The sequence below is a fragment of the Carettochelys insculpta genome, chromosome 6 (assembly GCF_033958435.1).
Source record: "Carettochelys insculpta isolate YL-2023 chromosome 6, ASM3395843v1, whole genome shotgun sequence".
Classification (NCBI taxonomy): domain Eukaryota; kingdom Metazoa; phylum Chordata; order Testudines; family Carettochelyidae; genus Carettochelys; species Carettochelys insculpta.
The window spans coordinates 72,634,357-72,660,261 of NC_134142.1; the positions used below are offsets into that span (position 1 = coordinate 72,634,357).

Consider the following 25,905-nt stretch of genomic DNA (forward strand, 5'->3'; position numbering starts at 1 on the left):
AAGCAAACAAACAAAAAACCCCACAACCCTCACTGATGCGGCCCTGGCTGAGACACCTCTCATCCCTTGTGCTACAGTCCCACGGGGGTGGGAGAAAGGAAGGAGGACCAAGGCGCAGGGACAGACTAACTGGTAGGGTACAGGAGTGAGTGGGGAGCAAAGTCTAGGAAGGAGGGTGCAGGAGTGGGCTGGGGGTGTGGATCTGGCTGGAAGGGTATAGGAATGGGCTGAAAGAGCGGAAGAAGGCTCGGAGTTGGAGGAAGGGTGCAGGAGCAGACTGAGGAAAGGGGTCTGGCCAGGAGGTGGGTGCAGGATTGCCCCTGCAGCCAGGGTTCCAATTCTAACCGATTCCTTTCCTGCCTGGGACTGGGGTGCCAAGCTAACCCCACCCAGATGGGGATGAGCAAAGCTACACTCTGCCTGTATAGTTAACCAAGCTGGGGGTGTGGGGTCTTGGTGGGAGCAGGCGGGGCGGGGCTTACTTGGCTCTGCACTCCCCGGCACTGTCCCCCCAGTAGCCATGATTTCAGCCAGTGGCAACAGTGGGGAAAGCCTCCAGGTGAGCAGTTTCTTGTGCTGCCATTACCCCAGATGGGGGTGGGGGCGGGGGGCAGCCACTTCCTCTGACAGCCATATCCAGCCCACAAGGCTCAGGGCTTCCCTCCCCCCATGGTGGAAAGCCGGCACTAGTGCGCCAGCCGTAGGGGAGGCTGGAGCACCAGGATGGCTGCCTCACTGCCAGGTGGGGCTGAGTCCCAACCTCACAGCCCACCCTCAAAACTGATGCTGACCACTAGTGGGCCGCCCACCACACCCTGAGAACCACTGAACTAGTGACAGAAGAATCCCTGTCACCATCGTAGCAACTGGCTACAGTGAAGCACTCCTGCAAGCGTGCTGCTGTAGAGCTGTTCAAGTTCAGACATTGACAGAAAGCTCACATGTGGAATAAGAGACATTGCAGGGGACTGGAGGAGAACCAATGCTGGAGACCAGTCTGTCACCTTCCACTACAACTGGAGCTGCAGGACTGGACCAGGTTGAATCAGTGGGGGGAGAAGTGACACGGTATACCTTCAAAACACATACAGATTAGGCAGAGCTTGATTTAATCATATAACAGATAAATCTCAGAGTATCCCCCAAAGACAGACCACAGCCTGGCTCAAGGGACCTCTCCCCTTAACAATGAAAAACATTTTCCAAGTAGTAATAATCTGAAGCTGTTTGAAATTAGTTGGGGTCTCAGTCCAGTTCCTAGTGGGACTGATGTTCACAACACAACAAATGCTATTACAACTGGCGCACACAGTAGAGAAACCAAGGATTAGAGAAATCATAGCAGCCACGCTAGACGTGATCCCTCCAGGTCAAAGATGAGAAACACCAACAATGATCAGAGGGGTAGCCGTGTTAGTCTGTATCCACAAACACACCAAGAAGTCCTGTGGCACCTTATAAACTAACAGATTTTTTTGGAGCATAAGCTTTCATTGATTTTACCAATAATGACGTGAGGAAGATGACCTACCAATGCCTGTGCTATATCTGTGGTGGGATTAAAAAGATCTCCCTTCCTAATGGATGTCAGTCCAGAACCCCTTTCCAGCACATACTGAAGGACTGTAAGAGTCCAACTGCTTCCTTGAATGTACAGGAATACTGCACCCCTCATTGCAGACTAGACTCTGTCACTTTCCACTGTCTCTGGAACCACAAAATTACACTAAGACAGGGCCAGATTGGATCAGTGGGGCAGGGTAACATGACATGATATACTCCCAAAAGTGTGTACAGAATAGATCTAAGCATGTAAGAGAGAAATCTTACAGAGTATCTCCTAAACAGAGACCAAAGTCTGGCACAGTGCCCCCATTTCCCCGAAAGCATTATCTATTCCTGCATCTTACCACTGGAGTCATGAGGAAATGGGTAACTTGCAGGTCACTGATAAAATTACACTAGGCGAATGCAAAAAATACCACCTTTGGCACCCTTGTCCCTCCTCCTAACCTGCCTCCCAACCGTACCCCCAGAGCCAGGAAAAGATGAAGCACTGACACATGAAAAGTTCAGCTCAATCCTTCTGCCAGAATAGCTTCTGGAGCTTTGCTGCCGCTCTGCACGTGGGTCCACATTCCACACCTATGCTCCAATAGTATATCAGGTGATTTTTCTGAGTTATTGCAAGTCTCTTTATACCCACACGGATCAATCATACTGGCCACTGACATTCACTGCAATAATGTATAGCCAGCATGGGGCAGGCACAGCCTTGTACAGCCGGAACAAGAAGGTGCCTGCCTGCAAATCCCAAGATTCCCCGAGAGAGCATGGAAAAAAAAAAAAAAGTTACCAGTAAACCCCGCAGCTCCTTCGTGGCACAGGAAAGCCAGGAACCCTGGGATTGGATGTGAACTGCTCAATACGGGACTAACACAGACCATCGAAAAAGGTAGTAACCTGTTCCACGCAGACCAGTTGCTCCCAGGACTCAGCAGAAGCGGGGACTGGGTCAGCCAGACAGCCAGCTCTTAGTATTTACTTCTTGGAGCTGCTGCTCAAGTTGCAGTGATGTAATGTGAGCAGCAGCCTCAGAGTCACATGCTTGAGCTTTCCCCAGCTCCACCCCCATGGCATTCCTCCCACCTCTAACCCTCCTGACCGCCACATCCTGGCAGCATGGCCTGCTTGACAACACAAACAGAGCTAACTCCTCCCACTGACCTGGCCTGCAGCCAGAAATGCTGGGACCTAGTCAAGCTCAGCCAGGAACAGCAGCAAAACCACTACAGCAACTGAGCCTGGGCTCTGGTCACCCTATTTAGTCCCCCTACAAATATTTAGGATCACCATCTCTGGAGGTCAAAAGCTCAGCACCGAACCACTGTTGCCTCTCCTCATTAGCCTCTCATCCTCTGAGACATAGGGACGGTTACGAAGCAGAGGGTATGCACTGTGTTTCACCTGGAAAGTGTTCCAGATGTATTTATTTTTATATTAGTAGAGTAGTCAATCTCAGTTCTTTTGCCATCAATTTATATGTTTACAAGCACTGGAAAGGTATCACCCACTGAACTTCTTAAAGTGTACTGCGCAAATCAAATCTATCTTTTCATAAGCTCTCTACTTAGCATTTCCTGATCTCAAATACTTTTTCATTGGTTAAAGGACTTAATCATGGTATTTTTCTATAGCACCATATCTGGGAGGTTATGGGTTCTTTACCATCTATGTTTGATGTCAAATCTCACCACATGCTTCTTGAAACTGACAACTTAATCGGAGGAGCTGAGGTGCTGGTTATTGTGTAACATTGCATACCCTAATTTTTTCTTATTAATCTGAACAAAAAAACCCTACATTTTCAAATTCCTTCATCTTTCAGTTATTCAGTTTTTTACTCTTTTCACTATTGCAGTATCATAATTTACAGGATCTCTAGCCAGTAAAGTATTCCAAGCTACCCAAGAACTGACACCTAAATGCAAAAAGGAAGTAACTTTTTTCAAAATTTAGTACTTAAGTAGTAAAAAAAAAAAGCACACAATGCCAATTTTTTTGAGAGTCACCTTTAATAAGGTATAGAATTTTTAGGTTTCTCGGAATTATTTGCAAGCTCAGCAAAACAGAACAAGAAAACACACACACACACTCTCTCTCTCTCAGCATAATAAATCTAACCCATGGGTGTTCAACCTTTTGGCTTGCCTGGGCCGCATTGAGTGAAGAGGAATTGTCTTGGGCCGCATATAAAATATATAATATAGTTACTGTATATAAATCACATAATAATGTTAAAAGTTTACGATCTTGTGGGGCCGCATTACTAGCTGTCCAGGGCCGCATGCGGCCCGTGGGCTGGACATGCCTGATCTAAACCATTGTTTTCTGATGTTCCCAAAGATACTGTCTTCTCTACTGTGATAGTTATGTCATTTTAACTTTTAAAAATAACGGTTAAAAAGTTAGTTTTAAAACCTTTTCTCACATGCAAACACTCTCTTGTTCTCAAAGAAATACATTTTTTGTACTTAAAGTGAAATTTTCAAACAGAGACCATCCTCGGGAATTTTCAGGCAAACTGACGACTGCTTCAGCAAGTTATGCACAAAGAATGAAACACACTATTTAGGCAACTTTCACCATAAGACATCACTACAAATCCCATGCTCCGATACACGTGTTAAATTTCTGCTCCCACACTAGGAACTAGGAACATGTTGGATGTCATTTCTCTGGCCGCCACAGATTGCATATAGAATAGTAACAGAGAGAAAGCCATGCTAGTCTATACACTATCAAAACAAAAGGCAGTCAAGTAACACTTTAAAAGACTAGCAAAATAGTTTATTAGGTGAGCTGTCGTGGGACAGGCCCACTTCTTCAGACCATAGCCAGACCAGAACAGACTCGATATTTAAGGCACAGAGAACCAAAAACAGTGAGCAAGGAGGACAAATCAGAAAAAGAACTTTTTTTCTGATTTGTCCTCCTTGCTTACTGTTTCTGGTTCTCTGTGCCTTAAATATCGAGTCTGTTCTGGTCTGGCTATGGTCTGAAGAAGTGGGCCTGTCCCACGACAGCTCACCTAATAAACTATTTTGCTAGTTTTTTAAAGTGCTACTTGACTGCTTTTTGTTTTGAGATTGCATATAGTTTATCTGGCTGGAATTCAACCAGGACTAGGTGCATTCTGTTCGCGGGGCCGCGGGAGCCAGCAAAGCTGTCAGGCTTGGTCCGGGATCCATGCTGGAAGTGTGGGACACCACCAGGCGGGGACCTCCCGAACAAGGCCTTGGCAATCGTTAAAGCCCCGCCAAACCCATCCAGCGCCGCTGCCCGCGGACACCAGCTCCTGGGTGCAGATACACGTGCGGAGCACGAACACGGCCTCGGCACGGGCATGCGCGCCAGGCCAGTCCAACACCCGCCGGCTCCTGGGAGGAGCGCCGCCAGGGCCAGACTGCAGCCGCGGGGCGGGAACCGGAAGCTTCCCAGAAAGACGCTGGGACAGGTAAGAGCCCTGAGCAGCAGGGCACGCAAACACCCGCCCCTAGTCGCTTCCCTCACTCACTTCCGGCATACTGGTCCCCGCGCTGCCCGGCCGGCACGGCCCCGTTTCTATGGCGCGTCCCTCTTTCCGGTGTGCGGGGAATGTGCGGCCGGGCGGCTCGTGCGGCCGGCGAGGCCGGAGTTCCGGGGGGCGAGCTGTACCGGCCCAGCAGCAACGTCACTGATGGGTTGGGCTGGGCTGGGCTGGGCTGGGAGAGCGATGGCGGTGGCCAGGTCGCGCCGTAGCTTGGCGGCTCCTCCCGCGTTGCTGTTGGGCATCAGCCTCGTACTGGCACCGCCACTGGCTCAAGCCCGGAGCCTGCGCTTTGTGACGCTGGTGAGAGGCGGCAGCCGGCGAGCTCGGGCCGGGCGCCTCGGCCGGGCTGGGGCCGGCTTGGGAGAGCGGGGCGGGGCGCGGCTGTGAGGCCCGGGGGGCGGGGAAGGGCAAGCGAATGGGAAGCCCTAGTTAATTCGAAGGCTTCTCTTCTTCCAGCTGTACCGGCACGGGGACCGGTCCCCAGTGAGAGCCTACCCTCGGGATCCCCATCAGGAGAGCGCCTGGCCCCAGGGATTTGGTCAGCTCACCCAGGTGGGTACCTTCGGGGAGCAGCATCGCCTTTGGGGTTGTACCTCTGGTGTCTGATTTGCCTCCCCCTTCGGGAGGTGAGGGAATTGCTGCCACTTCCTGAAGTGGGGGGTGTGTGTGCCCGGGAACTCACCGTGGCCCCCCGATCAACCATTTCACGTGGCCTTTGACATGGGATGTCTCTGTCGGGGTTGGGCTAGCATAGTGTTAAACCTTGTTTTTGATTTGTGCAGATTGGGATGCTGCAGCACTGGGATCTGGGCCAGTTTCTCCGGAAGCGTTACCATGGATTCTTGAAGGCCTCATACCAGAGGCAGGAGGTTAGTGCAACATACTCCCACGACTGTGGGTCATACTGTAGTTCTCCCCTGGAGTCACTTTTTCTTCCTGTAAGGAACAGCCTGCTGCTTGTGATACCTCCAGTGTCTTTAGTGCCCTTTATTGTTTCTCTTTGTCAGGTTCCTGCTGCTGTGCTTTGACATCCAAGACTAATATGTGATATGACTATGTAAATAGTGTCTTCTGTAGAAACGCTCCGAAATTACTTGGATTGCTATGAATATCAAATGAGTGCAGTCCCCTAAGAGTGGATGGGGAAAGAAAAGGGCAATGAAGGGATAATTAAATCTGGGTGTAACAAGAAACTGTGCAAAGAAGGCCTGAGGCCATTGTCACCTAAACCAAGGAAGGTAAAAAAAGTAATAGACCTACAAAAGCACTATGACATCAGTTGAGTATGTGAAGCTCTAGACCATGGTTTCCCGAAACTGGGTATGTGAAGACATTCTGGGGGGAGACGCAAGGCGACCCAGCCCCCACCTGAAGAAAGCTCTGGCCTTTGCTTCCGGCCCTCAGCCCCTGCCATTTTTCATGGGTAACCAGGCGCAGCCACTATAAAAGGCAGGCAGCCAGCAAAGACCCACGTGGACCTAGCTGCCTTCTGCAAAAGAGACTGAGTCTGGGTTGGGGAGGAGGAGGAAGATGAGGGGTTGGTGGTGCCTGGCTTTGTAGGAAGGCAGGGGAAGGCGCAAGTGGGTGGCTTGCAGGGCTCGCGTGGCCAGCCAGTTTGTGGGACCTGTGGGGCTCAGGTGGCTGGCCCCAGCAGCATGGAGCTTGGCTTGTCAGGCTGGTGGGCGGGTGGCTGGCCCTTGCAGCACAGGGCTTGGGTGGCTGGCCCTGACAGCATGGGGCTCATGCGGCTCAAGGTGGCAGGTGGGCAGCTGGCCCTGGCAGCATGGAGCTTGGGTGGGCGGCTCAGGCAGCTGAAGTGGGTGGCTGGTGGGCAGGCAGCTGGTCCCAGCAGCACAGGGCTCGGGCGGATGGTGGGCAGGTGGATGACTGGCCCTGGCGGCTGGCGGGCCAGTGGTGGCTGGCCCTGGTGGCGTGGGACTCAGGCAGGCAGCTCTGGCAGCGCAGGTCTCAGGAGGGCACACGGCTGGCGCGGGCAGCTCTGGAGGCTTGCATGGGTCTCAGGCACACCAGGCAACCACAAGCAGCCAAGAAAATATTTTTACACTTATTTTCAATTGTAAATAACAATTTTATATCAAGCTTTTGTGTTTATTTTAAATTACAAATTGAATTTTTTGTTAAAGGGGGTTGGATGATGGCAAAGAAGAGGTGTGGGGGCATAAGAGTTTCTCAAAAATGAAATGGGAGGCGTGATGCTAAAAAGTCTGGGAACTGCTCTAAACTGGATGATACTCTGCCCCTTTCCCTCAGAGGACCAAAAAATACTTGAATAAATGAATCCTCTGCCATATCCTCTAGCCCAGTCACTATTGCCATCATTTCACAGATGGAAAAACCAGGCCAGAAAGAGATAGGGGTTTGTCACAAGTTGCACAGAGCTGAACACCAAGGAGTCCTGCCTTCAGTCCTATGCAGTAACTACACTATATTTTCTTTTTGTACCTACCTCCATGTATATTTCTGACTTTGTCTCCTAGCTACTTGCTACTAATCTGATTTTGCTTGAGATAATCCTTCACTGCTGTTCTGTGCTGTGCCCCACATGCCTAAATAGCCTGCCTTATAAGCTTTTCCACTTCCCTCACCACTGTTTGTGAAGTGTTTGAACTGCAGTGGCCTTAGTCCATTCCATATACTTTTTGCCGTGCCTAAAACATGTGTCTTTGTGGTGCCTGTATTGAGTCTCTTGGTGAGAGCCCAGGTATCCCCACTCCTGTGCAGAACAGTGATATTCACAGGCTCTTTTTGCCCTGGCAGATCTTTGTTCGCAGCACAGATTATGACAGGACACTGATGAGCGCAGAGGCCAATCTGGCAGGACTGTATCCCCCACAAGGACAACAGGTGTTCAACCCTAATATTTCTTGGCAGCCAATCCCTGTACACACTGTGCCTGAGTCTGGGGAGAAGGTGAGTCATTTTCAAGGATAAATATTGGCAGTGCAGAAATGGCATTCTTCTTATTTCCAAGAGCTTACTTCTTCAGTGACCTCCCCCTTTGGTCCTGAGCTTTCTCTATATCACTTCTTACCCTGGCCTTGCGGGAGAATCCTATGCTTCTAGACCCAGAATCTTTCTTATGTCCCATGGTGATTTAGTGGTTAGATGCACCATCATAATGGAAAGATGACCCTTCCTCTGCTTCAGATACTTAGACCCCATTCAGGAGTCCAGTTCATTAGTGGCGTGGTGGCAGTTGTGGCGGGGAGGCAGTGTAGGCACAGCTACTTGTCAGAAATTTCCCTGATCAAGCCTCTCTTTTTCTCTCTGACCAGCTGCTGAAGTTTCCATTATCCCCTTGTCCACGATATGAGCAGCTACAGAATGAAACCAGGCAGTCAGCTCAGTACATAAATAAAACCAAACAGAATTTGGTAAGTGATAGTTTGTGTCAGAAAAGGTCTCCCTGAAGAGGAAGGAGATACCTTTTATATGAGTGTATGTGTCAGGGAGAGGTGGAAGATCTCCACTCCGCAGAGTTGTGTGATGGAAGAGCAGAAGGTTCGAGTCTCTCTTATCTCCTGCAGGAGTTCCTAGAAATGGTGGCAAATCAGACAGGGATCCAGAACGTATCCATGGAGTCTGCCTGGAGTGTGTACGACACACTTTTTTGTGAGGTAAGTCAGTTTGAGCATTCCACCACAACTGTGGGGACCTGGGTCTTTGGCTCAGTGGAGTGAGGCTAGGAATTCATTGGAGTGGACACAATTGCATTTGGTGAGAAATGGATTTGCCTGTTGTAAAGCAGCCTTCCACTTCTCCCTCCATATAGTTAGCCCTAATTTGAAGATATTGGAATAACTCTTTCCCCTGTCCAATGGCACAGTTTAGGAAATCTCTCTGCTTTGGCACCAGCGATCCTGTGACACGTATTTCAGAAATCCTGACAGAACTGATTTTACCTGTGATAATCTATTGCTCGAGAAAGGGACAGTTGTCCAAAAATTTTTACTAGTCTTTGGTTTGAATCAGAGCGTGAGTGAAATATTTTTCAAGATGGAGGGAGTGCTAATCTAGATGCTTGTACTAAAAAAAGGGAGTTAGGACTCCTGGGAACTATTCCTGTTTCTCCCATAGCTCTTAGTTAATTTGGGCCAGTCATGTTCCTGGTAGACACCTCACGTTCCCTATTTGTAAAAGGGAATAATAAATTCCTATATTCCTCACATTTGAGCTCCTCTGACACAGAAAGGCTCTGGAGAAGAAAAAAGTGGTATCATTTTAGTAATTCCTAAACAAAAAATACATTAAAATGGAGTTAACGCTGACAGAACATTTCAGAAATAGAGGATAAACATTATAGATGTGTTTATAATTATCCCCAAACAAACAATACAAGCCCCAGAAATTTAGAGTAGAGGTTAAAACTAAAAGAAATCCAAAGAGAACACTTGCTAACATTGTCTGCACTGTAGTGGTAATATAAGTAAAATTCATGCTTTTTAAAAAAAAATCCTAAACCCGATTAAACTGATTTAATTTTAAAACAGATTTTTATTATTGATTTATTTTATTTATTGTAATGTCACTGTGGCACAGAATTAGTTATTTTCTTGGACATCTTTGCTTAGGGCAGCTTGTGGTTTGAGTCCCATTGACTCAATGGGAGATGGAAGCCATTTTTAAAGAGGTGAGCCATATTCTTTGAGATGATTTTGAAGAACATTCTCCAGCCTTTGCTGAAAGTGTAAGTTCAGTTATGAACAATAACAGGAAAAGAGGTAATTAACTCGAAACATTTCTCCTCCAAACTGAATCCCTGCCCCAGTCTATTCTAAATCCACATTTTTGCCAATTTGTGTGTAGCTGGACAGTGCACTGAAATCACTGGGGACGAAATTAGTCTGACCCAAGATAATATATTCTTAGGACTCAATTTTTAATTTACTTTTAGAATGTAAACTACTAGACTACTTTCAAATGCTCATAAGATCCATTTAGTACTCAGAGTATGGACGTCTGTACACGCACTTGACCTGGTTTAACCAAACACCTTATTCAACCAATGCATGTTTGTATAGACAAGGCCTTGGAGCTCTTAATTTATGTAGGATATCACCCCTATTCTTCACATACAGTGTTGTATAATCTCTGCTTTGAATGCAAAACTGAGGTCTGCTAAGTAAGGAGCCATGATTGAGCCCACTATAATATAGACAGAATTGGTGCTTTAATACTGCTTGTTGGTTAAAACCTTCCAAAAGCCTTGTCCACACAAAGGACATTTTTTCCAAAATAAGGTGGGATATGAATTCAAAGTGGAATAGCTATTCTGGAATAACTCCATGTAGACAACTTTTATCCAAAAAGTGGATTGAGTTTATTCTGAAAAAGGTACTTACTTCAGAATAAGAGTGCTTGCACATGGATTTATTCAGAAATAGCTATTCCATAATAATTATTCCTAAATAACTCCACATGCAGACCAGCTGTAAGTCTTCAAAATCCTTGGTGGTCCAAATACTATAATTACCACAATAAAACCTGCTACAGGTGTCATTCTGAAACTTCCCTTAACAGCACAGTAATTGGTTTTCTGACCAGGTTGAATTTCACCCTTGTTCAGTAACTAGAAATGCCTGTCCCTCCCAGATTTGAGTATGTTAAGAGAAATTTCTTTTGGATTCTTTGTTGCATTTCTTTGGCTTCTGGCATTTTGTTTTTTCTGTGACCGTGACTTCTGAAAAGACCTTTAGCCCGTTAGTGGGAGGAGCAAGCATTCTTTGATTTTTGAAAGATTTTCCTAGAATCACACAATCCACTGTTTTTCCTGGAGGAATCAGGATTTAAGGAGTTCCTACTAGTGAAATGGAAACTCCCCTGCCAGTAAAATTAGGGGAGTCCCTTTTACTTCTTGGGTTCACTCAAAGACTTGGTGTAGCAGGGTCAGAGACTCTGTTCATTAACTGTCTGGTTAGATTTCTCACAGACTTACGGAGCTGAGAACTCAACAGCTCATTGACTAGTAGGAGGAGATTGGGCAGACTTTGAGAAGAGAGAACTCCATCCCCATAAGTGCATCCCAGGAAAGAAAGTTCTGCTTACTCAGAGAAATAAGTTTCCCCTGCTGATCTAGACGAAAACTAACAAATCTAAGCAGAACCAGAACTTCCTAGCTGTGATCTTGGTAAATGAATGCAAAACAAACTACACAGGCTGTTGACAGGTACCTGATCTGAGTCACGCAGAATGACCAAGAGAGTGTTAGTCATGTTTCCCATGGAGTGTGATAGGACATGGCCTTGGAAATTGGCCCAACTGAACCAAAAAGTTGCAACCTTTCTGATGCGATTGCAGGTGCTGTTCATCCATTCCTCTAGTATTTTGGCTGTCTGCCAAACAGATCCCTCTCCTGACTTCCCATTCCTCTTGTTCAGAAAATGGTTACTGGGCTTCCATCTGAGCTGGAGTTCAGTATGACAATTAGGGTGCTAGTATTCTTCTCTCTTCTTCAGTGTACAAGTGCCTGTGCTTCTGATGATTTCCTGTGTATGGATGTGCTCTGCCGTAGTAATAGCTTTGTCTGAATCTACTTCCTGCTCTTTTGTCTTGTTTTGATTTCTGGCTGTGCATGGTCTCAGTGGGGTAGAATCATCTCCACACAAAGTAGACACTCCAGATTCATTGTGTCTGTAACATGAGCTAACGCCACAGTCTGCCTGTGTTTTTAGAGGAAATTTAGTTCCTAGTTTTTACTCCTGCTGTTCATTAGTGCTTCTTATGATAAGATGGCAAAAATATCATACAACTGTAGCTCTGCCACGCGGGTTAAAGAGTAGACTGAGACCAGAAGAGGATCATCCATGGTGACACAGTGAGCCCGTGGCGGAGTCTGGACTAGATGCCAGGTCTCCTGATTCCAAGCCCTGTGATTTACCCCTTATCCACACTACCTACCTTTGAATGAGTTTTCCTGTCTTTTCAGCAAACACATAAGATGTCACTGCCACAATGGGTAACCCCAGATGTCATGACTCGGTTGAGGCAAATAAAAGACTTTGGCTTTGAATTTCTGTTTGGGATCCACCAGCAGAAGGAGAAAGCTCGTCTGCAGGGTGGTGAGTGGGGAAGGGATGGCATCTCAGGTAAGAGTCTCATTCTGTCCTAATGAGCTTTGGGATCTGACCAGCTATTTTCTTTCATCAGGAGTTCTGCTGGCTCAGATAAGGAAAAACCTGACCTTCGCAGCAAACACCTCTGCAGCTCCGCACCTGAAATTAATCGCTTACTCAGCAGTATGTCCGCATCTAGGAGCTAGCTGTCTTCCCACTCCATTTGCCAAGGGGTTTTGTGATAGAGCCACCAGTAAGGCCCTTCCATCCTCCAGTGCAGTCCCTAAATACTGCACCCAGGATATGTCTGGCCATAGCAGCATACTCTCTTCAGCATCTGGCATCATCCCTTCTGCATCCAAGGAAATGAATTTCCAATCTGAAAATCCAGCCTGTGGCTGAGTCAGCAAGAGCAGAAGGGAAGACTTTGGGTTACTGCCCCTTGTGATCAAAGATGTGCTGTCCTGGTGGGGTGTTTCGGCCATCAAATGATGCAGTCATCTCCCTCTCTAGCAACCCATTGAGTTAGACTGTCCAGCATCTCTCCCAGAACTGCCCTAGAAATAGGATCACTCTTGGTGTGTCTACACTTCAGTAAAACACCCTTGACTGTCCAGGATCAGCTTGTAGGGCTTGGCCTGTAGAGCTATGAAATCACCTGCCTGATCCGGTCCAAGCCTGGACATCTACACTATAATTTTATAGCCCCAAGAGCATGAGTTACCTGATCCAGGCCAACTGTGGGTGTTCTATTGCAATGTACATATGGCTTCAGAGAATGACCCCTAGACTGGTATAGTTCCTAGCTGTGGTCCACTCTTCTCCTGCCCTAACCCAGTCCCAGGTCACTTTACCAAAGCCTCTTCTCTGCTTTCTCTGTTCCCAGAATCTATTTTCCCTTTGCTGGCATGGTCCTGGGTACCTTCAATGAGTTCTCTCTTACCTAGTTCAATCCTGGGTCCCTTGTTGAACTCACCTTTTGTTGATGTGATCCCAGGCAGCCTGTCCTGTTTATGAAGTGTGAATCGTGTGTTTTCTCCCATTCCTTAGCATGACACAACGCTTGTGGCACTGCAGATGGCTCTGAATGTCTACAATGGGAGGCAAGCACCATATGCCTCATGTCACATATTTGAGCTCTACCAAGATGATTATAGGTGAGGGCAACAGTAAGAGCTTCACCTCATGGGTTAAAAATGTAGGCAAGACTCGGGTCAGAGCCTTTTGTCCTTGCCCGTACAGTGAGAACTACATTAGGAAGAAAGCTCTTAATACAGAGCAATGGGAAAGGGCCACCTCTCAGAGCTGCATGCCAAGTGAGTGATAGGAAGTGACAGCCATAGTCTGTCTGGAAAGAGCAATGGTCGCAGGCAGGGGGAAAGTGGGAGAACAGTATGTAATTATTGACTTCTCAGCACTCTAGCTCAATTCATGTCTGTTCTATCCCCAGTAACTTTTCTGTGGAGATGTCTTTCTATAATGAGAGTGGCAGGGAGCCTTTTCCACTGACACTGTCTGGCTGTGCCCAGCACTGCCCCTTGCTGGATTTTCTGCGACTCACTGACCCTGTCATTCCCCAGGATTGGGCACGTGAGTGTCAGATAGCAACCAGTGTCCAGGACACAGGTGAGTGCCAGCTGGGCTGGGCATCGATGGGGGACAGTGATGGTTTAATGTTGCCATACTGAATGTTTGCTTTCTCCCTTGCAGAACTGATTGTGGCTCTGGCCGTCTGTGGATCCATCCTCTTCCTCCTCATAATCCTCCTCCTGACAGTCCTTTTCCGCATACAGTCCCAGCCACCTGGCTACCGACATGTCTCTAATGAGGGAGAAGAGCAGCCTTGACAACTGCTCTGCTTGCTCCCCAGACAGCAAGGAGCAGTGCTGTTTCTGGGAGTGGTTGGATTGTCCTTAAGTACAGAGCGTTCTTCTGCTGTGACCAATACATGCCATACAGAAGGTGGACTCTGATTTTGGATCTGATGTGGCTAGCCTCTGGCTGCTCTTTGGATGAGACATGACAGTTGGAGGTGAAATCCCAGGGCATCTGGAGCAGGATGGGCCGACTGCATGGAGGCAGTGGATTGCCCCAGTGTTCTGTATCGAGTACCTACACCTAATATGTGACAAAGCTGGGGCTTTCTTCCACCTGGAACAATCAATGTTTTTTCATGAATAATCTTTTTCCTTTTAATGGGTGTAATGCTACCAATTATCCTAGCAGCAGCTAAGAGGACTGGGAATCACCCAGCGGGTGTCATCAGCTGCTCAGGTGACAATGACCTTGTTCACTAAGGTCTGAATGATTTGATTTCAGTGTGATTCCCAATCTGCTTCTAGCACTTTGTCTTGGTCTGATTCCTGGGTGAAAGCTGGACCTTAGACAGAGGTCCCAACTCCAACTCATACCAGCAGGCTGGTAGTCGAATCCTCATCTGTTTTCCAAGAAAATGGAGCTGCTGCAAGTCACTGGTTCGTTGCTCATAAGGCTGCGGGGTCTCCTTGTCTCAGCTACTTAGTTGCTGTTGGCACCTGACAATTCTTTTCTGAGAGGAAAAACTAGCCTTAAATCAGGTTTGGACTGTAAACCTGCCATTGGTCTCAGGTTTCATTCAGTACAGGAGTAGACTGGAGACGTTCCAGGTATGAGCAGACTTTGTCATATGGGTCAGTCAGCACCATACCCCATTTCTCACCCTTCTGAGTTATCATGCACCTAGGCTGCTGTTCAATGCTGTACAAAGTAGAATGTCCTGTGCCTTCTCCCTGAGCTTTAATTGCATTCATAGTCCTAACTTGCCAAGCTTTAATCACTTGTATTTATGGCATCATAGATATCTTTCTCTACAGTTACAGCCGTTTGTTTTTACCTTCCCCCAGCCATGACTGCTAAAGCCAGGGTATAGCTACTGTCCCTGTACCATACCATGGATGCAGACATTAACTGGGGGCCAAGCAAGTGTGCACAGCAGGCAGAAAATTTTACACTGCACTTAAAGACCATGTAGCAGAACTGCTTACTCCAAAACTGCGACCAGGGCCAGCCTTGCTCGTCTTCTGCCTATTCTCCACATGGGTATCGTTTATAAAAACAAATGCCCAGCTTACTGGCTGGGGCATGCAAGTAACCCTGTGTCACTATTCACCTGGATCTTCTAAAGGTGATAGACCATAGACCAACTGAGTGAAGGGTGCAGGAATCACTCAGCAAACTATAGCTGGTGTTGGCACTGCCGATGCCTAGCAGTCATTAGCTTCTGTCCACTGTCTCCACTGTAGTTTCTAGTGAAGAGCAGGGTTGCAGCAGGCACCAGAGGCTCTCACTCCTCCTAGGGTGATACTGCATATTCACTTCCCTATTTTAGTTCCTTTTCTGATCCTCTTTCCTTCCCTTCCTGGCAGCAGAGGCTACAAGCAGGGTTCCTTTTCTTTCCTTCCACTTCTTCGTGGGGGTTTTTCAGGCTCCTACCAGCATGGGAACTCTTAACTGGCAACAGAACCAGCCTGCTGCTCTCAGCAACTGCTTCACCTATTTCTGACTCGAAGATGCAACTTAGTTCTCTTAAAAGGCAAAACACAGTTCCAAAGAATAAGCAGCAGCTCCTGAGAAATGGACTGAAGGAGGAAGGCACAAGCCTGAATATCAGAGGAGGCTATTTTTAAAGACAGCATGATTTTGCACACAGGGAAGAAAGATATAGTGATTTAGACTTTGACTAAATGAGGTTTTGTAATTTTGTTCTATTACCTCTTGCCTTTTATTCATTAAAATCAAATTGAGACTGGGCTCCTGCTACTCCTCCTGTGTTGGCTTGCAGAAGCATAGGCCAGTTAGCTCCCATGTTATAGGTAGATCTGATTGCAACGTTTACTTTTTCTTAGTACAAAAATGGAGCAGGGAAGGTACCAAGAACAAAGGGAGCAATCCCAACGTGAACCACAGCAGGGGGAGAGAAGAAGTTAAGTTTTATGCTTTTCATATTTTTGTCTCCTGCTACCTTACAAAAAGCAGATACCTCAGTTTGTGAGTGAATTTGTCTCATTTCCCCTCAGCACTTTGTAGGAGTAATTACACAAATATTTGCTGCTGGGATGGGCTCAAGAACCCCTCACACTCAACAAGCAATTCAACACACCACGTGAGATAGTCACTCATAGGGCAGAAGGCCTATTGTGTACAAAACTTTATTAAGACTTCAATATTATAAACACCATAAAGTTAACAAAGCCTCCCAGCAAAATCTGAGGCCCTGCCATAGCCAACAGTATCGGGGATAGCAGGTATTCCACCTATACCCCAGGCAGCCTTGTAAGTATGCTAACATTCAAACAAACATGTAGATTAACAAAAGACCTGATTGTAGCTCAGAGAAGGGGAGCAGAGCAGGCAACCTTTAGATCCCCGTTTAAGACCACCAATCCCTCCATTTTGGGTACAAGACTGAAAAGAGGTCTAGCTGAACACTGCAGGAGAGAGACTAAAGCTCTGAAAATATAACTACAGCAGCAGTCCAACTCAGCCCTGGCTGCTTCCACACTGACTTCACATCCCATGACAGATATTAAAGGACAAGAATTATGCATAAGCATAATGCTGCTCTTTGCGGTCCAGTTAAATGGATGCAAACATAGGGCATGCTGACATTCAGGCTCCCAAAGTGCTTGATAAAGTGTCACTCACTCAGCAGCAGCTGAGCAGTGACACCACCCCCTGGAGAGGAAAGCAGAGAGTACAAGCAGCAACTTCCCAGCAAGAAAGAACAAAGCTGAAGAGTGGGTGCCTTTCAAGATAGAAGTTACCCGCTGTGCCAAAACTGGCTTTGTCTAGCATGCTCTAGAAAACCTGGAGGTGCCTGTTCAGTCCTCCAGATCCTTCTGCTTCCTGCCCTGGGATTTGGGATCTTTTCTTTTTGTTTTAGTCCCCTCTAGTTCCAGAGCAAGCAGCTTGGTTTTCAGTTTGCTTGCCCTCGCGCTTGACTTCTGCAGGCCAGGCCTGGACAAACTCCTGCTTCCAATTCCCTGTTCTGTCATTGCTTTCAAGAGATGCTCCTGTTTCTTGGTTACCACTTCTTCCCGGCTCCAGATCAGAATGTTAAAGCCTATGGGGGAGAAAAATTCAACACTCAAATTCTGCTTTGGATATATGGGGCAATTGCTGCCTATATTAATTAAATATAAGAATCAGCTCCTACCCAACAAAAGCAGTATTTTTCTAGCTATGTCCAATCACAACGGATAGTGAATATAATTTCTTCCTGTCATTGCCTCCATGTACTCCTATAGTAGGAATCATACCTCTGAGCCATAGGGCCATGGAAACGTTTGAAGCAGTAGCTGGCAATTAAGGGACATGATCAATTAATTTCCTTACCCCTCAGCTTCCATAAAAAAGAAAAGTTATACCAAAGATTCTGACCAATCAGACCCCCAATATGGCCAGCTTTCCCCAGATGCTAGGAAGGTGGGGTCTCTTTGAACATAAAGCATGTAGAAATACAGTAACCCAAGAGAAGTCAGGCAAAGGCCAATGAGACCAGCAGTAGAGGGCAAAGGGCAGGGACTTCTTTCATTTCAGTATTACTATATAGCCAACAGATGGCAGCAGCACCCTTTTTTTTAAAAAGCTGCTTCTTGAAACTAATTGTCATGCAGCACATTTTAGTGGATGACCTTTCGTGGGTCTGTCCCACGAAAGCTCACCTAATAAATTATTGTGTTAGTCTTTAAAGTGCTACTTGACTGCTTTTTTGTTTTGATAGTATATAGACTCGCACAGCTCCCTCTCTGTTACTATTTTAGTGGATGTTTTCGAAACACTTTACAAACATCCATTAATCCTAAGGACACTGGAGGTGGGGAATAAAAGGCCAAGATATTAACCTATTTTCTTCTTCTTGGTAGTCCGTCATGTCTGATGATGACATCTTGAGCTTGCACAGGCTCATTGGTTGTGAACTCGCATGTGGCTAAGGAGTCCAAGCCTTGAACAGCGCATGGGTGTTCACATTAGGGGCAAAGGAATTGTCCTCGTCTGTGATGGTGTGGCTGCTGCTGTTGCTTTCCTCCTCTCATGAGCATCAATCAGGTATATGCGTTGCTGCTCTTTGAAGGAATCATACGCATGTCATACAAGAGCACGCCATCCTGTTCAGTCTTATGCATGCTGCTCTAGCTGCTTTGGCTTTAATCCAGCATGAGCAATGTTGGGCTTCATGCAGTCTTTCTACCTCTTGCGAGGCCTACCTTGATTCCTTTAGTCCTGGGAGAGTTCACCATAGAGGTGTTGCTTAGGGATTCTTGACTCCTCCATTCATATGACGTGCCCTGTCCAGCAAAGCTGGGCTTTCAGAATCATGTCTTCAATGCTTGTGGTTTCTGCTCCGTCAAGGACTTCCAGGTTCGTAACTCTGTCCTGCCATCAAATGTGCAGTATTGCTCTCAGGCTGCATGTGTGGAAGCTCTCCAGCAGTTTCACGTTTTCTGTACAAGGTCCAGGTTTCACATCCATAAAGAAGACTGGTCAGGACTACAGCCTGGTACACCTTCAGTTTAGTGGATCGTTGGATATTGTGGTGATTCAACACTCACGCTCTTAGACATCCCTAGTACCTGGTTGGCCTGGCAGATCCTGGCATTCATTTCTTTGTCAAGGGAACCATCACTGGCTATCATGCGACCGAGGTACTTGAACTTGTCTACTGTTTTTAACTCTGTTTCTTCAACAGAGATTGAAGTGGGGAGAGCAGTGGATCCTGGAGCAGGTATCTTGGTCCTTCCTAGGCTGACGGTCAAACCAAAGAGGCGAGTGGCTTCAGCAAATTTGTTGACAGTAAGCTGGAGGTCAGATTCCTTGTGTGCCATAAGCGCACAGTCATCAGCAAAAAGGGCTTCAAGGATGAGCCTCTCAAGCGTCTTGGTTTTAGCATTCAAACAACGAAGGTCGAAAAGTGACCCATCAAGCCTGTACTTTATGTAGACTCCATGGTCCAGGTCCCCTAACTGCGTGGCTGAGGATGCACATGAAAAAGAGACTGAATAGCACTGGGGCCAGCACGCGCCCTTGCTTCACATCACTGGATATCTCAAATGGATCTGAGGACTCGCTATTTGAAAGAACAAAACCAGTCATGTCATCGTGGAACAGGCATATGAGGTTAATGAATCTTCTTGGGCAGCCAAATTTTGATAGGATAACCCACAGGGCTTCTCTGTTGACAGTGTCAAATGCCTTGGTCAGGTCTATAAAGAAGGCATATAGATCCAAGTGCTGCTCTGTGCACTTTTCCTGGACCTGACGAACAGCAAAGATCATGTCAATGATGCTGCAGCTTGGGTGGAAACCACACAGTGCCTCTGGTAGGTTCTCCGTTGAGATGCTGGTGATCAGATGGTTGAGGATGACTCGAGCCAAGATCTGCCCAGCAGTAGAGAGAAGGGAGAGGCCCTGGTAATTTCCACAGTCAGCTTTGTTGCCCTTGTTCTTGAAGAGTGAGATGATTGTGGCATCCCTAAAGTATTGGGGTATGTCATCTTCTTCCCAGATGCTGGTCAAAATGCTGTGAAAGGCTTCAAGTGACACTGGTCCTGCTGCCTTGAATATTTCAGCAGGGATACCATCCATCCCAGGGGCTTTAAGAGAGCTGGTCTGACTGATTGCCTTTTTGACCTCATCCATTCATAGGGGCCTGGGTCAAGACTGTCTGTCCTGGGTTTTTGAGGGATCTGGTCTAGGGCCGCAGGGTCGACAATGGAGGGGCTGTTGAGAAGGTTGCTGAAGTGCTCTCTCCACCTATCATTGGGGCTTCTCTTCTCTCTCAGGAGGGTCATGACATCTGCAGACAGGAGAGGTGTACTTGGCTTTCAAGGTCCATAAACAATTTTGATAGCACTGAAGAACATCTTGGAGTGCTTGGTATCAGCATAACATTGGACTTCATCAGCTTTTCTTTCCCACCACTCATCTTGCATTTTGCAAATTGCAGTCTGTGCCTGACTCTGAAGGTGCTTAAAATGGTCATGTTTGGAGATTGAGGACTGATCGTTTTGCTGTAACAGAAATGCGTTCTGTTTTTCCTCTAAAGATCTTCATGATGGTCTCGCCATTTTCATCAAACCAGTCTTGGTGAACTCTCTTTTTTAGTCCTAGTGTCAACTTGGCTGACTCTGTCACCAGGGTTTTAAACTGGTCCCACTTGTGTTGGGTCTCCAGTCAGAGGTCCATGGGACATCAGCATGTTGTCAAGGTGGCCTGTGAATTGTTCACAATGACCAATATGTTGCAGCTTCCCAATGTTGAAGGAGGGTCTGACAACCTCCAACTTCTTGTGGTGCAGTGGTGTGATGTGCAGCGTAAGGACACATCTGACGAGTCTATGATCAATCCAGCACTCAGCTCCCCACGTGGCCCTGGTGATCTTAACATCATAAATGTCCTGCCTGCAACTGATGACATAATCAGTCAGGTGCCACTGTTTTGATCTCACGTGCATCCATGTGGTCTTGTATTTTATCGGCCTGCCTGCAGAGAGGGTTGATAATTGTCAGGTCATTTTCTGCACACAAGCTCAGCAGAAGAAGGCCATTGGCTTTTATGTTACCAACACTGTGATGCCCCAGCACCCCTTTCCAGTTCCTACTTTCCTTGCAGACTCTGGTGTTGAAGTCACCCAACAGGAGAAGCTTGTCACTATGAGTAGTTGCTTTCACAAAATGGTCAAGGTCCTCGTAAAAACTCTCTTTTGCATCATTGCTGCTGGTCAGAGTGGGGACATAAGCACTGATGACTGACGTGGCAAGAGCGATAGAGGGGAAAGCAGAGCTTGATCAAATGCTCACTGATGCAGTTTGGTAGGACAGGAAACTGGTGCAGAAGTGATGTCTTGATGGCAATTCCCACTCTCTGGATTCTGTCTTCATTTTCTGGCCTCCCTTTCCAGAAGAAGGTGTAACCTCCTTTTGGTTCACAGATGGATCCTTCCTCTGCAAGTCTGGTCTCACTCAGGGCAGCTATGTCAATGCTATAATGTGCCAATTCTCTTGCTATGAGGGCCATTCTTCTCTCAGGCCTCTTAGTGTTCTCCCTGTTCAAGAGGATGCGAGTGTTCCATGCTCCAAATATCATTTCTTTTCACCATTTTTCAACTGCTGTGAGGGTAAAACTGCCAGCCGTGGCATGTGGCCAGTTTGGTTGGGACAAGCAATTTTTTAGTCCCCTTTTCTAGTCCCCTCCCTCATTTGAGGGTGAGCAATGCTGCTCCTAAAAAGGACTGCTCAGTTGCCTGGGATGTTGCCAAACTCCCCTGTTGTCCCTGGGTCAGAGTCAAGCGACCAAAGCCCACAGGCCACCTACGTGCAGGTTTGGAACTACAACTCCCAGTGGTCACTGCCACCTGTCACCCCTCCCCCATCGCCACAGGACTCCGAAGCAAACAGAAGATGTACAAGGATAAAGTAGACTGATTTGAGAGATGAGAATGTGAAAAGAACCTGTGCAGGAGAATGTTTAAAGTGAAAAAGCCATTGCACAGGGGCAGTTCTACTCCCTCAGCCTCAGAAACCTGGTTCCAGTGGTATGAAAAGTCATCACGGCTGGAGACTTCCTAGGCTGCAGTAGATGGCCATGCCGTCTTCAGTGCCTCGTCATACCTTTCACTCTCCACAGAGCATTGCAGAGCTGGCTTCCTGGTCATTGGATCTCTCTGTTGATCTCATCCGTCCAGTCCACCGAAGCAGACTTTGCATGCTGGGATAGGCAAGTCCCTATCTCAGCATGGGTACGTCTACACTAGCCGGCTACTTCGAAGTAGCCCGCACAATGTCGAAATAGCATGCGTCGCATCTACACGCGCCGTGTGCTATTTCAAAGTTGAAATCGACGATAGACGGTGAGATGTTGAAATCGCTATTCCCATCCAAAGATGGGAATAGTGCCCTACTTTGACGTTCAACATCGAAGTAGGGCGTGTGTAGACGATCCGCATCCTGCTACTTCAAAATAGCGGGGTCCTCCATGGCGGCCATCAGCTGAGGGGTTGAGAGACGCTCTGTCCAGCCCCTGTGGGGCTCTGTGTTCACCGCGTGCAGCAGCCCTTAGCCCAGGGCTTCTGGCTGCTGCTGCTGCAGCTGGAGGTCCATGCTGCATGCACAGGGTCTGCAACCGGTTTTTGGCTCTGTGGATCTTGTGCTGTGCAGGGCAAGTGTGTCCAGGAGGGGCCCTTTAAGGGAGCAGCTTGGGGCTTTGCCGGCCCCTTATTTCGACAGGTAGCTTCACGTTTCCTTCCGGTGTGGCTCATTTCGATGTTCCCCGTCGCTACTTCGACGTTGAACATCAGTGGCACCAGCCCTGGAGGACGTGTAGATGATACGCGTCGAAGTAGCCTATTTCGATGTCCTTACTTCGAAATAGGCTACTTCGACGTAGTGTGCTAGTGTAGACGTAGCCCACAGGTTTCAGACCTGTTGGCTATCCTTATCTGGTTTAGCCCGTGTGTAGAAGCGGTTTATTGGGGTGTGGCCGCTGCGCATGCTACAGCTTCTTGGAGCAATAGATGAGAGCTGAGTGCCAGGTGGGGACCAAAGGTGCACAAACTGCCCCCAAAGAAACATGACAAGTCCCCCACACCTGAGGTGCTACCCCTCCCTGGACACCCCATACACCTCTTAACCTATTTTACAAAGCAGTGAACTCAGCCTCAGTATCAATGCTGGAACCAAGTTTTGAACACAAGTGCATCACTTTGTACGAAGAAGCCAGAACCCCATGCTTTCCAACTGTCAGTAATAAAATGAGGAGAGAGACTCAGAAGCCTACTTACCCATACCAGAGGCCAGTGTATCTCCCATAGAGTTAAACTTATTGAGCTGCAAATGTAAACATATTGACAATTATCAGCCTCACTGCTTATAACACACCATAAACTCTTTGGGAACTAGAACATTCACTAAAGAACATTGCAAAAAGGTCCACAGCTGGCCATGGAACTCTTCTGCACTGGTCAGCTACCCTTGGTGTCATGACCCTACACCACCAGCTACTAAGAGCTGCAAGTGTGAGGGGACTGGCCAGCATGGCTTTACGACTCCTCTCTGCTACATGTTGGGAGTCAGCAGGCTGGATACTCCTCTCGTGTAGGCATAATTTGGGGCGATTCCCCTGAAGTCAGTGGAGCAACCAATTTAACACTGGTAGACATGTGAGCAGAATCAGGTCCAGTCTTGCCATTCTGCTCAGCTTCTCTTCAGTCTGAGCTTGCAGGGTACTCAGTCCTGTAGATGCTCAATTTGCTATTGGTACTGGCATGTCACTGCTAAGAAGCTGCTGGGGGGTGCACTGAGCGACCCAGCTGGCATCAGACAAAGAGAAGCTACTTCTTCTTTGGGGCATGGTGGTATTTCACATCGACTCCTCTACACAAAACCAGGAAAGGACTAGCTAAGGGTTGGAAAACAGCAACCCAAGTGACTCTTCACATGCCCAACCCTGGATTCACGCTCAGGATACCTCCCCCCAGCCCCCCCCAAAAAAAAATTAGCTGTCACAGTCAATCCCTTTGAGGTACTTTCCCAGGGCCAGTGTACTGACTGTTCCCTGCACAGCACTTTATCAAGATGCCTCCCCCACTATGAATGTGAGCCTATGTTAGGAGATTTTGGGTCTTGTTCATATTGCACCATTCTCCTGTTCCTCAAATCTTGTCTACAGCTAACAGCGCCATGGCCCTTCCCACTCCAGTGCTTAAGCTCACCGAAATAATGCCAGATGCATTTGGGTCATGGAGCTGGCATACCATCTCCCCAGTGTTTCCATCAAATATATCAACAGTTCGCAATTCATCCACTGTGTATCCTGGGAACTTAGGGTCTGGGTAGCGACCAGCCACAATGAGGTCATAACGAGGGTGCCATGTCGCCTAGACATAAAGCAGACAGACATTGGTAAACAATTCCAGAGGAACACAGCTAAAATTTTATACCAATCAGAGTGCGCTGTGGCGCTAGCAGTGTGAGCTTCTCAACAGCAGTGCCCTATTTTGAAAAGAAGTTGCACCAAAACTTTTTTCAACTGGTTACTGGCATTTGCTGTGAGATCATATTGAACTTTCCTACCTCACCTTGATAGGTGTAAGGTGCTGAAACTGTCTATGTGGGTGTGGGATCAGATGCTGTACTTTGGTCCAATCTGAAGAAGAATAGACTCGGATCTCACTGTGCTGATCTGTAGTCAGGAGCTTAGAACCATCTGTTGGACTGAAGTAAGCTGTGAAGAAAGCAATAAAGCATACAGGAGATCACAGTCCTGTGACCATGGACAAAGAGATAAATGCCTCTAATTACGTCTCTAATTTGTAAGCCCATTAAAACTTCCTAAATAGTTAGAGCCACATACCCCAAGGAACAAGATCTTTACAAATATTAAACTGAAGCTTACAATCCTTGGGTGGCAAGGAAATACCGTCCCCATTATACAGATGGGAAAAAAAGACAAGGAATGGCAAAGGAACTCACGCAAAGTCACACAGCAAGCACTGGGAGAAAAAAATGCACCAGTTCTGACTACTACTGCCCTGCTAAACCAAATCCCTCCAATTTTGAGAACAGACCCAATCTTGATTCTTAGTCCTGTGTTTTTACCCAAGGAACTTCAACACAAAATCATCAGGAGTATCTGACCAAACAAATGCCACTCTACTCCCAGCAGTCTTCAGTATTTTCACTTTAAGCCCACAGGGGCAGCTCCCCAGGAACTGCAACGGACTGGGTCACTGAGAACAGACATTTTATTAAATAGGAGGATAGTACATTTAAGTGGTGTTAGGGTGAATTCAGATGAGAGCAATTAAAGATCAGAAAAAATATAATGATATACTCAAGGAGCTCAATCAATTTATCTTAACAAAGAAAAGAATGAGCACTGGCTTTATGGTCTATAAACATCTATAGCCGCGTCTACACGTGCCAGCTACTTCGAAGTAGCCGCGCCAACTTCGAAATAGTGCCCGCCACATCTACACGTGGCGAGCGCTATTTCAAAGTTGACATCGACGTAAGGCGGCAAGACGTCGAAGTCGCTATCCTCATGAGGAGATGGGAATAGCACCCTACTTCAACGTTGAACGTCGAAGTAGGGCACATGTAGCCGATCCACATCCCGCAACATCGAAATAGCAGAGTCCTCCATGGCAGCCATCAGCTGAGGGGTTGAGAGATGCTCTCTCCAGCCCCTGAGCTCGATGGTTGCCGCGTGCAGCGGCCCCTTAAAGCTCCCCACCCCCTGCCTTCCTGTGCAGGAAGCTGAGAGAGCATGCAGGTGGCAGCACAGCCACACGGCCTGCCTGCACGCCTCCCTGCAGCCCAGAGACACACCCCCCGCTGCGATGGCTGCCCACCAGCCCCCCAAGCGCCCCCCCCCACTCAAGGGGAGCCAGGGCTCCCAGGCTGGCAGCCAGCCAGGGAAGAGACAGCGGGGCCCCTCCTGGACGGAAGCCAAGCTCCGGGACCTGCTCGGGCTCTGGAGCGAGGAGGAGGTGCTCCAGGTAATGGGGAGCAAGAGGCGGAACGCGGATGCATTTGCTCGGTTGGCCGAGGGCCTGGCCGCCCGGGGTCACCCTGCCCGCACTCCTGACCATGTCAGGAGTAAGGTCAAGGAGCTGAGGCAGGGTTACGCCCGGGCCTAGGATGTGGCCAGCTGATCTGGGGCCGCCCCCGTCACTTGCCCCTTTTACAGGGAGCTCAGGGAAAT

The 25,905-nt window shown here is 47.6% G+C and overlaps 3 protein-coding genes across 10 annotated transcripts in view; 1 reads left to right on the forward strand and 2 right to left on the reverse strand.

Annotated features, from left to right (window-relative positions):
- The window catches only part of NR1H3 (nuclear receptor subfamily 1 group H member 3), a 60,418-nt gene extending 55,246 nt beyond the window's left edge, over nt 1-5,172 (reverse strand). The window contains exon 1 of one of the 3 annotated variants that reach the window (XM_074997320.1): nt 5,078-5,172. The gene's annotated coding sequence lies outside the window, so the exon portion shown is untranslated. Of the gene's footprint in view, nt 1-2,356; nt 2,597-5,077 lie in introns of those variants that run through there. The other 2 variants (XM_074997319.1, XM_074997318.1) reach the window with 2 other exon arrangements.
- Nucleotides 5,173-5,207: 35 nt separating this feature from the next.
- ACP2 (acid phosphatase 2, lysosomal) lies at nt 5,208-15,954 on the forward strand. Its single transcript, XM_074997305.1, has 11 exons — nt 5,208-5,392; nt 5,549-5,644; nt 5,875-5,961; nt 7,871-8,023; nt 8,389-8,487; nt 8,641-8,730; nt 12,039-12,171; nt 12,260-12,348; nt 13,216-13,322; nt 13,616-13,791; nt 13,876-15,954. The coding sequence occupies exons 1-11, from the start codon at nt 5,240-5,242 to the stop codon at nt 14,010-14,012; spliced, it is 1,320 nt and encodes a 439-aa protein (XP_074853406.1). The 5' UTR covers nt 5,208-5,239; the 3' UTR covers nt 14,013-15,954.
- A 379-nt stretch (nt 15,955-16,333) lies between these two features.
- Nucleotides 16,334-25,905, reverse strand: part of DDB2 (damage specific DNA binding protein 2) — a 36,396-nt gene continuing 26,824 nt past the window's right edge. For all 6 annotated transcript variants that reach the window (XM_074997304.1, XM_074997299.1, XM_074997302.1 and 3 more), the window contains 4 exons: nt 24,278-24,423; nt 23,912-24,076; nt 22,982-23,027; nt 16,334-17,266 (listed from right to left, as the gene is read on the reverse strand). In XM_074997304.1, coding sequence (XP_074853405.1) covers nt 17,025-17,266; nt 22,982-23,027; nt 23,912-24,076; nt 24,278-24,423 — 599 coding nt within the window. In that variant the 3' untranslated portion in view covers nt 16,334-17,024. The remainder of the gene's footprint in view (nt 17,267-22,981; nt 23,028-23,911; nt 24,077-24,277; nt 24,424-25,905) is intronic.